Here is a 14147-nt window from a genome sequence, read left to right as displayed (position 1 = left end):
TTGGGTTTTAGCCCTGGTGTTTGTTCAAATCAATTAAAGAGTCTGTCTTCAAAAAATGGTTTGTTTTTTTAAAACATTGAAGTGAAGAAACAGGAAATCTAGCTAGGAAGCTGGCATCAGAACACCTGAGAGGACAGACAAAGTTAGGGTCACCCACACCAAATACTGGCTTGGTCCCAGTGGCTTCCTGCTTTCTTAACGGACTTTTCATACAAAATTAAGTGTTTCCAAATCCCTTCCCATTTTTTTTTTAATGTACTCTGGGTCTACAGAAGATTTTTCTAACTGTGATGTCATGCCCAGAAGGTGAAAAAAATCAGGGAAAGGATAGGCTCAGTTTAAAACAAAAAGAAACTTACTACTCGCCTGCAACTGTGCCATACGGCCCCTAAAAGGATATCTCATACAGAACCCGTTACTGTAAACATCTGAAGACTCTCATCAGCCTTTGGACTAGCTCACTCTCAGTCGTGTGAAATGCTGGAAGACGCGGGGAAAGGAAATCTAGACACCAAGCTAAGGTGTGTCAAGAAACAGGCAGAGCTCCAGGATTGTGCTCAAACTGCACCCAACTCACATACCCTTTCAGATTCCCTATAAGACTCCATGATTGACAAAAGAAACTTCATACCCAGCCACCACCCCCTTCCCGTCCTTTGAAGATTCCTCGTCTACTGTTCTCTTTGCTCCTGGGAGCCAAATTTGGGTCCCTATACAGCAGGAAGGGTGACAGCCCTCTGCTCCAACCTAACAGGGCAAATTTCAACAGGGTCCCCCAACCCCATTCCACACACAGATGGTAAAGATGGTCTCCGGAACCAGCTTTGCAGGAGAAGGAAGAAGAGGGAATTTTGTGACCAAAGTCTTAGAGCTCTTGGAAGAAAAGAAGAAGGGCTTTTACCAAGAAGTTTGTTGCCCCTCTCTTTTTCCTAGTGGGAAGCTGTTCAAATCAGTCCCTTCACTTTCAGGCCACTAGCATTTCCAGTATGTCTTTTGAACACAAGATAAGCAACGCTCCACTTCATCTTAACGAATCAGGGTCCCTAAAAGGACCTGCTGTCCCTAAAAGTGGCACCGAGGCTCCCACAAGAAGCCCAGACCTGGGGTACACAAGACACTGGAGTGGGACAGTTTGGACTGGTGGGTCTCCCTTATCCTTGCCACTCATGTGACTTAAAGGCCTCCCCACAGCTCCCCTCAAACAATCAGCAACAATAAAAAAGGTTTTGTCTCTCCTTAAACGAAAGGTTATCAAACAGGTGAAATATAAAGTAAGAGAAACCAGTGAAAGCAAAAAGGACGCGGAACGCTGCGGCCGATGTGGCTGAGAAAGAACCCAAACACCAGGGCTCACACTCTCCCTGCTGGATCAGAACAGAACATTTCTCAAAATGAGGTATTTCCAGGTATTTTCGACAATTGTGTTTTCCCAGTTTACCTCCCAGTGGCCCCCAGACACAAGAGTTAGAGTATGAGTAGAACTGGAAGCTGAAAAATTGGTGGGCTGAACTCTGAAGGAAGCATAGGTGCCCCAGCTCCAGGATCTGAGGGTCACAGCCCGGCCACAGAGCCAAGCCCAGCTGATGCCAAGCGTAAGGGCCTATCCACTAGCTTTCCTTCAGGATAGTCACAGGCTGTCCAGTTCAGGTGTCCTCTCTCCTTTTCTTTCCCTCTCTCCCCTGGGCAGAGGGAGATGTCAACTAGCTTCCTTAAGCCTTTAGGTCCTTCTGTCGTGCTCTTTATAAAAATACCCTCCTCCAGGAAAACACACACAACTCCTCATTTTTGGAAAGTTAAATTGGATGAGACTGCAAGTGCATGTGTGTATTTGCGGAGAGGATGGATCAAGTGCCCAACACATCCCCAAACTTACCCCCACCATGGAATTCCACTTGTCCACTCACCCAAAGGAGGCTCGGGCCCTGTCAGTTCTCTCCCAACCTCATTTTTCCCCAATTGCCAACCCCGTTAGCTATTCATCACGCCCCCGCGAGTTTCTCTCTGGCACCGAGGTAGAGATGTGCACCTAGTCTAAAGGAACTGAGACAGTCCGCACAGCAGAATCCCATCGAGGCTACCAGACTCTGGTCATCCCGACACAGGCCTGCGAATCCTTTCCGGAGCCAGGCTGACCTCTGTGCAGAGGGGACAGGAAAGTCCTGAAATCATGGCCCAAATCAACCAAATCAAGTAACTGCTTCACACCCCCTATGCCCCAGCGCCTCGGCATCGCACCCCCAAACTGCGGCGCTACCCTTACCTGCGCTGGGGCCCCGAGGCACGGGGAGCGGGGCTCCGGCGCGACTCTGCAGGCTGTGTAGCACCGGAGTCTCGAAGGGTCCAGCAGGCCAGGCGGGCGTCAGTGGCGCACCCACGTAGGGAGAGTAAGGACTTGGGTGGTGGTGGTGGTGATGGTGGTACGTCCCGTTCAATGGCCGGGCCGCCGACAGCGAGCTGTACTGGTGCTCGCGGCCTCCCATGGCCGCCAGGCTGCCGCCGCCGCCGCTCACGCCGCCCGCGCCCCCGCTGCCCGCAGCCGCGTAGCCCCCCGGCTCCCTCGCCGCGCCGTTGGCCATGGGCGGGCTGGGAGAGTAGGGGAAGCGCGCCGAGACGTGCGCCGCGGCCGAGCCAGAACTGCCAGGCCCGGCGGCCCCGCTGCCCGCCGCGCCACCTCCGCTGCCGTACGGGGGGCTGTCGGCCGAGGCCTGGGGCCAGCCGGGGTGCGCGCCCGCGCCGCCCGCGTGGTTGGCGGGCCCGCTGCCCGCCCCCTGCAGGTAGGGCAGGCCAGGCAGCATGGAACCCACGCGGGTGGTGGGCACGTAAACTGGGGAGCTGGCCGCCGCCGCGGCCGCTGCTGCTGCTGCGGCCGCAGAATGCACGAAACCGCCGGGCGCGCCGTCGTAAGCGGCTGGCCCCTGGCTGGAGAGGGCGGCGAGGGTCTGGTACATCTCCTCGGGCTGCTCGGGTGCGAAGGGGCTCAGCTTGGCGCCGCGGCTGGACCACAGCAGCTTGCTGGCGGTCGCGGCCTGGTCGAGGTCAGTGAAGAGCAGCAGGTCCTCCCAGCTCGGCAGGGCGCTCCCGGGGCCAGCGACCCCGGGCGCCGAAGGTCCGTGGGGAGCCCCGAAGGGATGCGAAGCGTAGGGGCTGAGCAGCAGCGAGCGGGCCGGGGGTCCGGCAGCCGCCTCGGAGTCGAGCTGCGGCGTCCTGCAGTTGCTGGCGCCGCCGGGGCCGCGCTCGCCGCCCCGGGAGCAGCAGGAGGAGGACGAAGAAGAGATGGGGGAAGGTGGCGTGGAGGGCTCTGGCGCTGGAAAGGCCCCGGAATTGCCGGCGTCTGTAGCCGCGGCCCCGAAGCGCTTCGGCAGGCACCAGCCGCCGTCAGTCAAGGCCATCCACGGTCCCGCGCCGCTCCAAGCTGACTTCTAGCTCCTGAGGAGGGGTGGAGGAAACGGAGACGGGAGGAGAGAAAAAGAGGGGTTACCAAAAGCGTAGGCTGCACACCGCCTAACTACACCAACCTCCACTAACCGCCACCACACTAACCTCCACTCCCTTTCCTAGATCAAACGGGATCTAAGTCAAATGGGACCTTTAAGACTCCTCGAAGATCTCATTTCTGCCTCGGGCGTGGGGATTGGGGAGGGAGCGGGGAATGGAGCCTGCGCAGCCGCCACAAGGTCCTCAAAGGACTGGGAGACCCGCCCTCCCTCACTCGCACCGCTTGGGTCCCCTCGCCCTCCCCGCCCACCCGCTCGGCAGCATCCTTCCTCCTTGCGCGCGCCAGATCCCAGGGGTGATCTCGGCGAAGTTGGCCTAGGGTTTCCTTCCGCCCCAAAGTGCCCCTCTGGGCTGATGACACACAAAAGAATTTAAGTAGCTGTGCGTGTCGGCTCTGCCGCCTCCCGCCTCCCTGCAGATGCCCCTCTCTCGTAATTCCTCGGTGTGAGGGCTCCCCGCGGGAAAATCATTAGCGCAAGGACGGCAACCTGTCTACGAAAACGAAACTGCCGTGTTCTCCCATACCGGCTCTCCCAGAGTTTCCCTGGCTGCGCTGCCCAGACTGAACTCGAGCCCCACAGAGAAATGCCACTCAACCCAGGGAAAGCGGGGCGCCGGGGCGTAGACCGCAGCCCCGGACCTTCCCAGCATTGGCAGTGCGGGGAGCCCGCGACGCCACACACCTTACGCAGGGCCCGCGCCTGCAGGCACCAGCGCGCGCGCTCACGCCGGCCGGGCCACCCTGGCCCAACCCGCGGTCATCCTCAGCCGCGGAAAAGCCAGACCGTTCCGGAATCGGACGTAGCGGGGTGGAGCGGAGGGCAGAGAAAAGGAGGGGAAAACGCAGGGCGGGGTGGGGGGGTGGTGACACCGTCCTGGAGCCAAGGCTACCCCAAAGGGGAGAGCAGGAAGAATGAGAGGGAGACGCGGAGGGAGTGGGGGAGGGAGGCGAAATGCAGCAGGGCTGGGCTCCTCCGGGCTGCTTTTCCAAATCGCTTTGGCTCACGGAGGTTACCGCACTAAAATTAATGCCCACACATACACAGACCTGGGCTAGATAGCAAGAAAGAAGTTTCTCTGCCCGCCGGACTACCGGCTCCCGCCCCTTTGCGCCGAGATAACTCGGAGATAAGCTGCGCGCAGATAAGCTCCACGGAGAGAGAAAGACACCAGAAGTTTGTCCGCGGTGTCCCGGGAACCTGGGAGCCGCTACAGCCCTCCCGGAGGGGAGGAGGGAGACACTTCGGAGCCGACCGGGTCAGACAGCCGGAGGCCTAGAGGCCCAAGACGAGCAGGGGTGGAGGGGAGGAAAGCGGGGAGCGAACTAGGGAGGAAGCAGCCGAACCTCGAGCGGGCGCTGCGCATGGAGAACGGCGGCGGCGGCGGAGGGTGCTCCGATGCGCGAGAGAGGCCGAGGGCGCCAGCGGGCGAGCGCGAGTCCGGGGTCTGCGCGGCGCTGCTGGTGAATAAAAAGGAGAGAGGAGGCGCCTCTTACTGCTCTGCCGGAAAACTGCAGCCTGCGCTCCTGATTGGACTCACCGAGCCCTAAACAAACAGCGCTAGCCGAAGGGTGCCAGGCTGTGGGTCGGAATTGCGCTCTGCGAGCTGCTGGGCGCTGGAGGTGAAGAGAAGGAGGAGGGATCGAGGGGAGGAGAGAAAGAAGGATGGGGAGGGAACGACGAGGGGGAGGGGAGCGCGCCGCCCTGGCAGACAATAAGCGCTGCGCAGCCTGCGGGCTTGGGCTGAGCGGCGAGCACTGTCGCCGGAGTGGGGGCGAGTCCACCCTGGGGGCGCCGAGCCCAGGGACGCCGGGGGAGGGGTGGAGGAGACAGAACGCCTGACCTGGCTGGCGACCCACACCCATCCAGCCGCGGAGCACCCTCCGGCGCCCCCAGTTCACACACACTCACACGCAGAAAGAGGAGGGCGCCTTGGCGCGGGAGGAGTTGGCTGTGCACCGCAGTGCGCCGCCGTCTCTGCGGGAGGAGCACGCCGGCTCCTGGGTCGGCGCGCCCCCAGGATGAGGGAAAGAGTGCTGTGCCCCCTTCCCCCCATGAGCTTTTTGCTCTGCAGTTGTGTGTGACCTTAAACTTTCCCCGACCCTGTCTCGGGATGCTAGGGCATGGTGGCCGTCAGGGATTGGGGCTCCTCCAATCTGGGAAACAAGGAACCCAGGTGCCCAGCTCCTATCTCTCCCCTGCTCTTAAAATATATACTAAATTCCTGGGAAGTTTCGGGAACTTCGCAACGACATTCCCTAGCTAACCTTTGGGAACTTTTAGCTCGAGTCGTCGTGTACAGAAAGGTTAGTCTATGGGGTGTGCAGGATGGAAAAGGGCTTCTTCCATGTCAGTCACGTCCGGGGACGCTCTCGGAGTTCTGAAGTCTCGTTTGCTCTGAGCTTCCCCCGGACAACTTCAGGTTAGTTGTAGATGAGTGGTGGCAAAGCGGGGCGCGGGGCGGGGGTCACCTTCCTTTATCCAGCGCTCCCCCACCCCCACCCTCATATACACACCCCTTCTTCGCTCCCTCCAAACGGCTATCACAACTGTGTACAAACTGATACGGTCCTCAGCGGGCAAAGGGACTGGAAATGAACGTCGCGGGGTTATCAGCGCCGATCTGTCAGCAGTGAGTCGCGCGGCTGCAGGCTGGTCCGCGGCAGGAGCCGTGATGTATGTCTCGCTCCCTTTCGCTCACAAAAAGGATTTCTTCCGACAGACGTGACCCCAGAAGGCTGCCGAGAGAATTTAACTAGGACAAGAGGAGCTGTTTTGTGAGAATGGAATTTTTACACTTTTTTCCCAGGTAAATCGAAGTAAATGATTTTCTAAAGGTCAGTGTCTCTGAAAGCGTTTGGGCTCTGTTTTTTTTGTTTGTTTGTGTGGTTGGTTTGGTTTTTTTATTTTTGCTTTTTTCCAGTTAGAGAAGGGAGAAGGAGCCTAAGTCGAGTTGAGCCAGGGTACGTAGGTGCACTGTAAAATACGGTTTCGAGAGACTGTGAGACCTCGTTGTTACGTGTATGTTTCCTTTCAACATAACTGTGAGCTGGGAACCTGTGGGTCCTGAGGGGGCAGAAGGGACAGGGCTTGGCTGTGCGGGGGAGGGGGCGCGGTATCCAGGAAGTTGGCAAGAATTCTTCTTTTTTTCATTCTTCGTTGTAAATTGCTGCTAAACACTTCTGAATTTTAAATTGCTACCGAGAAGGTCCATAAACCGTTTTCGTACTATGTAGTCACTTTTATTACATTCCTCTTTGCCTCCCCCAATCACTGCGGCGGCTCCCAGTTTCAGCGTGGCCGAATTTCTAAAAGGCTGAAGGTAGAAAACTCTGGAATGGAGAGACTGGCGACTGGAGCAGGATCCAGAGGCTTTAAATTTTAACCTGAGTTCGATCGAATGCGACGACGAGAAGAGGTAGCCCGGCGTCAGCCAGCCGCTCAACTTCCACTAGGACTTCGAATGCCTTGTTTTTGGTTCTTTCGTGAGTTCTGGCCAAATTTTTAAATGGATTGGGTTTTTGCAGAAGCTCATTTGTAAGCAGTTACGGAAATGTGAACGTTTGATTTCTTTTGAGTCCACTGTTTTGAAATAACGTTTCTCAGGTTTGCTATTAAAAGCAATTATAAAAAGAAAAAGTTCATATCTTATTTGCTAAAAATAAACTATTTGGCTAAATTTGCGTCTAGGCTGTGAACGGCCTCCAAGCCTGAGCCCCAAATAGATTGAGCCCCAATAGATCGAGCCCCGGCGCGAGCCTGATTGCTGTCTGGTGTGTTTCTTTACGTTTGCAAGTAGGAGGGTGCCTGTGTGGATCTCCCTGGACAATAGCTAACCCCCAGGGACCTGCTTTTCCCATAGCTCCACAGCCGCGCCGGGAGGGCGCGCTAGCCCAGGCGCCGCTGGGACAGCAGCGGGCGGCAGGACGGACATTGACCGATTCGACAACGTTCGGGCTCTAAGGGCTCGAAAAGGGACCCGGCATTTTACCCTCCGGATTCTCTATCTCTTTTTTAATAGTGCCCAAAACAAAGAAGAAAAATAGGTAATTGCTCTTTTTCAGGATCACGCATTGTATTTATTTTTTAGACTGGTTTTCCAACCAAACGGGGCAATGGGTAGTGAAATGTTTTGTTGTTTTTTTTTAATGTCAGTTAATTTAAAAATAAAAAAAACTGTTTAACTCGTAGAGTTGATTCAGACAGAAAACTCAGGCTGCCTGACCCCCCAGTCTGCCCTTTACCCAATGCGTTGGCCTTGGCGCTGGGGACAGCACCGTGAGGGAGAGGCATGTTTTCAAAGCTACCTTCATGGGCCCCAGGCCCCGCGAGCTGAGCTTCCTCCGAGCGCCCCAGCTGCTCTGGAAGACCGGCAGAATAGGGGTAAGGAGGGAAGAGGTGCACCCCAAACTAGGGAGAAACCCAAGAACTGGAGAGAAGAGCCCCACAGTGACCCAGGTAGACAGGCTCTTAGATGTTCTTGTTTTCCTTCCTTTTCCTTTTTCTTTTTTTCACCCCCGTCTGTCTCCTCTTTCGGGGTTTGCTAATCTTGAACGAAACTGTTTCTCTCCGGACTATTCAGACCCCAAGAGCGGCCACTGTGGAGTGAGCCGTCCTCCTTGCCCTCAGAGAGGGCTGGCTCCGGGGCGCGGCCTGTCCCCAGAGTTGATTTATTTGGGCCGCGCCACACCACTATTCGCGATCCGAATCCAGCCAGAACACAGCAGCCAATTGGGCAAGGGGCGGGGGCTTTGCTGCCACACGGGACGGGTGTTCAGGGACGCAGCCTTGCGCTGCTTCCGGAGGAGCCGCGAGACCCACCGTCCCCCTCGAGCCCGGCAAACTCAAGCTCATTAACTTAGTTCACAAGGCTGCAGCGATGTTTCAGGAAGAAAAAGAACGCGATTTCTGACCTAAAATATAGTTTTAACTTTAGATCTTTTTAAAACCAGATTTATGAGGCCTTCTCGCTTATGCCATATTTCTTCCTGTCCCGGCGACGCTATTACCCAAGGACACGGGGTCACTTCAGCACCCCCCATCGCCGCCAGCGTCCAGGCCCAGTAGCCAGGTCCGGGTGTCGTGTCCCCCCACCGTCAGTGGCCGTCAGTCCAACGCAGGCCATTGACCAGAGGCCCGATGGTGATTTTCTTTCTTTTACATTTAATTCTCAGAAAACCAAAAGTATTCCGTAGCAATGTCAGGTGATTGGGGCGGAAGCGCGGAGGTCGCCCAACCCCTGCCCCGGCTCCCGGCCGCCATCCACTTCGGGTAAGGCACACGCGGAGCCGGCGCCGGGATGCCCAGGGGCTCGCAGTCGAGGCCCTGGAGCGCTTGGCCCGGCCGAGCGCAGCGCGGTGGCTGCAGGCCCTGCCCGGCCCGGCCCCTCGCCCGGCGCAGCCCCCGGCCGACCCCCGCGCGCCGCCGGCGGCAGCCAGCACGGCGCGGAGGTGGGCTCGCGGCGGCGGCGCGCGAAAGGTCACCGCAGTGGCATTCCTCTCCGCGCGCTGTTTACGTGACTTAATGTACTTCATGCGCCGCGGTAAGTTAGGGCCGCGATAAGGGGGCGGCCGGGGGAGGGTCGCTGTAAAAGCCCCACGCTGGGTGCCCCTACCCTCCCTCATCCATTAACCTTTTTACTTTCTTCTTCCCTCTCTCTCTTAAAGCTTGTTATCTAGGCCACCCAATGACCGACGAAAGATTTTCCCTCCCTGCGTCTCCCATGGCCGCTTTAAACCAAATAAATTGAGCTATTAAGGGCCAAGATGTCTGACAAAAGATCGAAAGGTGTCTTTCGGTGATCGCTTAAAGAAGCGAAGGAGAAGCTTGCGGCTCACAAATCCCGATAAAGAAATTCCACACCGGCGCCGGCCTCCCTCCTCGCAGCCCGGCTGTGCCCGGACACCCTGAGATCCCGACTTCAGCGGCCGCACGTCTCGGATGCGTGGCCGCTGCCCGAGGAATGTGGGTGGCCCCGGGCTGCGGGGCCTGGGAGTGCCAGGTCCTGGGGCCGAGGCAGACACTGGGGTTCCCGGAAACTGTGGACTCCAGGTCGGAGCTGGGGGTCCCAAATGGCCCCCCGCACGTCGCAGAAAAACCAAGCTTAGAGGGCCTAAATGACTATCCCATTTTGGTTATTTTATGGTACTAAATATAGTAAAGACAAAGCCACCCCCCACACACCCTTTTTCTAGGAGACAACGTAATGCTCCACACCTTCCTTTGAACACGAGGCAGAAGGCGGTTGGTACAACCGGGCAGCTGAGTTAGACTGAGGCTAGCTGGGAGGGTGTGGACTCCAGACCAAACAGCCCGCAGGTGGGAGGCAGAGGTCCAGTCATTCAGTCATCCTCAGGTAGGGTTTGGTTATGAAGTGTGGTATTTATTATCCTTATTAATTGCTACTGGCATCACTGCACAAAGCCCAGGGCTGCCAGCTGGGCGGAGGCCCTGCCCCTGGAGTGATCCCTTCCCTTTCACTAACGGGCGAAGCAGCGAATATCCAGTTTCCTGCTCCAGGACTCGGAGGTGGCTTGGAGAGTCAGATACTGATGTTTCTGAAGTTTTCTCCTCCCCTTAAGCAGATGGAGCATTTCCCCATATTCCGGCCCAGCACAAACTTTGTCTACCACTTTGAGATAGGACAGGACAAGAAGCTGGGGATGAGGGGAGGAGGGCAGGGAGATGAGACCTCCTCGGCTTCCTCGCAGTAGGGCTTTTTCCCAGGTCGTCTGCCTTCCACAATGTGTTCTCTGACAGATGTTGGAGACAGGACTCTCGATTCCAAAAGGCAATCTGGACCCAAAAGTTAAAGATGTTTCTCTTTTCTTGTTGTCCCCCTCTAAATAAGGTAAACTCCAAAATCATCTACTTATCTAATCTTTGTCCCTAACCCAGTCTCTGGGGATGGGAAAAATCAAAGCAATAGAGGATAAGGGATCATTTCTGCTTCAAAGAAGGTGAGAGATGAGATGCAGAAATTTCCAACCCGCTAGACAGACAGGACCTGGGCTCTTCCTGGATTTCTCTGGTATCACTAGGTGTGCAGACCATGCCAATTCTAGGGCCAAGGCCCAGATGCCACTGCTCCAGAGCTGTCTCTCAGCTCAGACCTTTCTGACTGTTGGGTGGTTTGTTTGTTTGTTTGCTTGTTGTTTGAAGAGGTGGGCAAGATTGCTAAAGGGAAGCAGAAAAAGAAGGAAATCAGCTTTCAGAGATTTGCTAAATTGTGAACGCCCCTCTTGAGTCAATTAAAGTGGGGGAAGCCCCAAAAGCAATACATGCGCCACCCAGAAATATGACCTTTCCATTCAGCTATGTTGCAAATATGCAGAGAATTAGAGCGAAAGGATTGTCTACCAACATACAGTCCTCCAGTTTCCTGCCACTTGCCCAACACATACTGAGTATGCACTGCATGAAGAAGGAATAGAAGAGTTAGCTCCTAGTTTTGAAGTGTTTACAGTCTAGAAGGTTGGCACCTCTGTCAAGGCAGTTAGGCAAAGTCCCTCAGACAACTTCCAAGATGGAAGGAGATGACTAAGTCTTTTTCCTTTCTCTGGAAAAGTACTCAAGTTCAGGTTGTCCTCTAGGCTTTCCAGTGGGCTTGAAAAGAAAGGAGTTCCTAGCACTCTGGAAGCCTGAGGCGGGAGGATCGCTTGAGGCCAGGAGTTCTAAACCAGCCTGAGCAAGAGTGAGACCTCATCTCTACAGAAAATAGAAAAATTAGCCAGGCGTGGTGGCACACTCCTGTAGTCCCAGCTACTTGGGAAGCTGAGGCAGGAGGATCACTTGAGCCCAGTAGTTGGAGGTTGCAGTGAGCTATGATGTCCACCACTGCACTGCACTCTAGCACTGGCAACAGAGCAAGACCCTGTCTAAATAAATTAAATAAATAAATAAGAAAAGAAAAGGAGTCACTCTAGCTCTCACACTAAGGAAATTTCTAGGAGCTGCTGGGCCCGCACAGAACACAGAACTGTGGGGCAGCCTGCCTGGGTTTGAATCTTGATGCAACAAACACTTACTTGCTGTGTGACCCGGCAAGTAGCTCAACCCTCTCTGTGCCACATCCCTCATCTGTAAAATGGGGATAATAAAAGTACCTCCCTTACAGGATTGCTGAGAGGATTAAAAGATTTCTTATGTGTAAACTGCTAGCTAATAGTACCTGGCACATAGTAAGCACTATATAAGTGTGAACTGGTATTACTAATATCTATGCTGTAATAGACTTGCATATACTACACCAAATTTCAAATTCTTGTGTGACCCAACTGTCTCCTGGGACTAAATTAATTCCTAGGAGAGAATTTCTTTGAGCAGCCACCATTCAACTTAGGGACCCGCCACTCACCAGAGATCTCAAGGCTTTTCTGCGTGCCAGCAGCGAGGACTTTTGTTTATTGCATTATGGTAGGAAAGGAGGTGAGGGGTGAGACAAACATAGGTCCTTTACTTGCTTTTGGTTTCTTTGAAGAGGAAACATTCCTTGTTGCCTCCCTTGCAAATGCCAGCAGCAGACTCCAGCGTCTTCTATAGGACAAAGATAGTAATCTTGAGGCTCCTCCTCTGCTCCAACAAAAGAATCCCAGTCCACAGCGGCACCTCTCCCTGGGAACTTCTTTCTGGCAGTAGACAGGAGTGAATTAATAGACAGGCCATTAAGCAGGGCAACCTTGAGGACTGGCATTAGATACTAGGGGGAAAAACAGAACTAATTAAATTGACCTGATCATCTAACTTTATATTTGTACATTTTACATTTCAGTTTGGTATTGCTGTATATGCAGGAGACTTATTCTTCTTTAATAACATTCTTTGAAGGAAGAAAAATTTCTGAGACGCTATGGAATACATTATTATAAGGAAATTAGCAACATCATTGATAGGCCTCCAGACATTTTTCAACTGATTTTCTGTTTTGTGTTTTGTTCTTTTCTTATTGTATTCTGTCTTCTAAAACAAGATCTAAACCCCAATAATAAAAACTTAAAAAAAGAAATCCATGGGCCATAACAAAGAACACTGTTCTCTAGATAAAGTGACAGAGAAAGAGATTTGTTTTTCAGAAGGCAAAGTCTGGAGGGCACATAAAAGTCTTCCCCTCCCAGAGGTTTTTCGGCCGGGTTTGTGCCCAGAGCCTGTTTTTCTCTTGTCTTTGACAGTTCTGATCTTCTCTACATTTGATTTACTGAGTGCTGTCATTTCTCTGCTCTTTACTTTCACAATCACACATTCAAACCTGATAAAGTTCAAGACCCTGAATACTTGCAGCTCTCCCAGATTTACAGTCCTCCTGCCCCCCACCCTGGCCGGCCGTCCCGAGGCTGATTGAATCCTCATGGACAGAAGCCATCGGGGATCAGCACAGAGCCAGCGGGTCCAAGAGGGTTGGGCCCACAGGGAACGTCATCCCCGTGTCAGCTCAGTTATCCGCAGCAAACCTTGGTAGCTTTCTGCCCCTAGAAAGTGATTACCAACATCCTCTTGTTTTACTTCTAACTTCCAGTCTGTAACCTGCCTGTGGACACATAGAGGAACTGTAACTTGCAAAATTTAGAATGGGTGCGAATTGGGTGCAAAATCTTGGTTAATGCATGTGAGTGCTGGATTTTCCTAAGTAGCCTTGCGATGGAGGGCAAGACACTTAACCTCTTGGTGCCTCAGTTGCTCCATCCATAGAATGGTAGAAATAGTACTTTCTACAAACATCAATCACAAACTAATGACTTGGGTCCTCCTTCCCATATGTACTTCTGCCAGAGCTCCAAGAAGACTGCTAGCATGCGTCTCATCTGGCTCTTTGGTTTCTGTCAGGTTAAACACAATCTTACATGTTAATCTAAATACTACACCAGTGGGCTAAACAAAAAGGACAATTCATCTCCAAAAGCTGAACAGTTAACTTAGACTCAAGTTTTCAAACCACTGAAATGTCTTCTGATGGAAGATACTATCTAAATAATCTCTCGTGTGTCTGTAAATCTCCACCAAACCACAGAACGCTGAACAAAAGCAATCGCTGAGGACGGACACTGTTATTCTCAATGTGGTTACTATATGGGGACTTTGTGTTTACTGAATAGACAATAATTCTTTTGCATGAGTTAATGTTTTCATTTGTCTTTAACTATCAGAATTTTCTGATTAGGGTAAACATCTTAGGCAGCAGCAGTTTTAAGTGGGTCTTTTTTAAAAAAAATCACTGTTCCAAGTCTATGAACTAAAAAGATGTGATTTTCCCTCTTTTAACATTCATATCCTAAAGAATGCTAAATTGTCATAATATCTAACGGGGAAATTGTGTTAACCTATTAGAGAAGAAAGCAGAGTTGTTGCCTACCTTCTTCAGAAGACTTTATTTTTTATTATATTTCATATTTTACCTATCTAGTCAAAAGACACCAGTAGAGTATATTACAATGTTGCTTTTTCCTGGCCACATATTCACATCTGCAGAGGTGAATAAAGATAGAACCTTGACCTAATGTATATCAAATAACTTTTTCTGGCCGGGCGTGGTGGCTCATGCCTGTAATCCTAGCACTCTGGGAGGCCGAGGTGGGAGGATCCCTCGAGGTCAGGAGTTCAAGACCAGCCTGAGTAAGAGCGAGACCCCCTCTCTACTAAAAATAGAAAGAAATTATCTGA

At 53.1% G+C, this 14147-nt stretch overlaps 1 protein-coding gene across 1 annotated transcript in view; it reads right to left on the bottom strand.

Moving 5' to 3' along the window:
* The window catches only part of GATA6 (GATA binding protein 6), a 32221-nt gene extending 27133 nt beyond the window's left edge, over positions 1-5088 (bottom strand). Inside the window, exons 1-2 of the mRNA XM_012652138.1 lie at positions 4841-5088; positions 2261-3426 (exon numbers count right to left, since the gene is read on the bottom strand). Of these exons, the coding sequence (XP_012507592.1) occupies positions 2261-3389 (1129 nt within the window). The 5' untranslated portion in view covers positions 3390-3426; positions 4841-5088. The remainder of the gene's footprint in view (positions 1-2260; positions 3427-4840) is intronic.
* Positions 5089-14147: the final 9059 nt, after the last annotated feature.

This window comes from Propithecus coquereli, unplaced genomic scaffold (genome assembly GCF_000956105.1).
Source record: "Propithecus coquereli isolate 6110/MARCELLA unplaced genomic scaffold, Pcoq_1.0 Scaffold38, whole genome shotgun sequence".
NCBI classification, from domain to species: domain Eukaryota; kingdom Metazoa; phylum Chordata; class Mammalia; order Primates; family Indriidae; genus Propithecus; species Propithecus coquereli.
The sequence above is the reverse complement of the archived record's forward strand: the minus strand, read 5'-3'. Positions and strand labels throughout refer to the sequence as shown.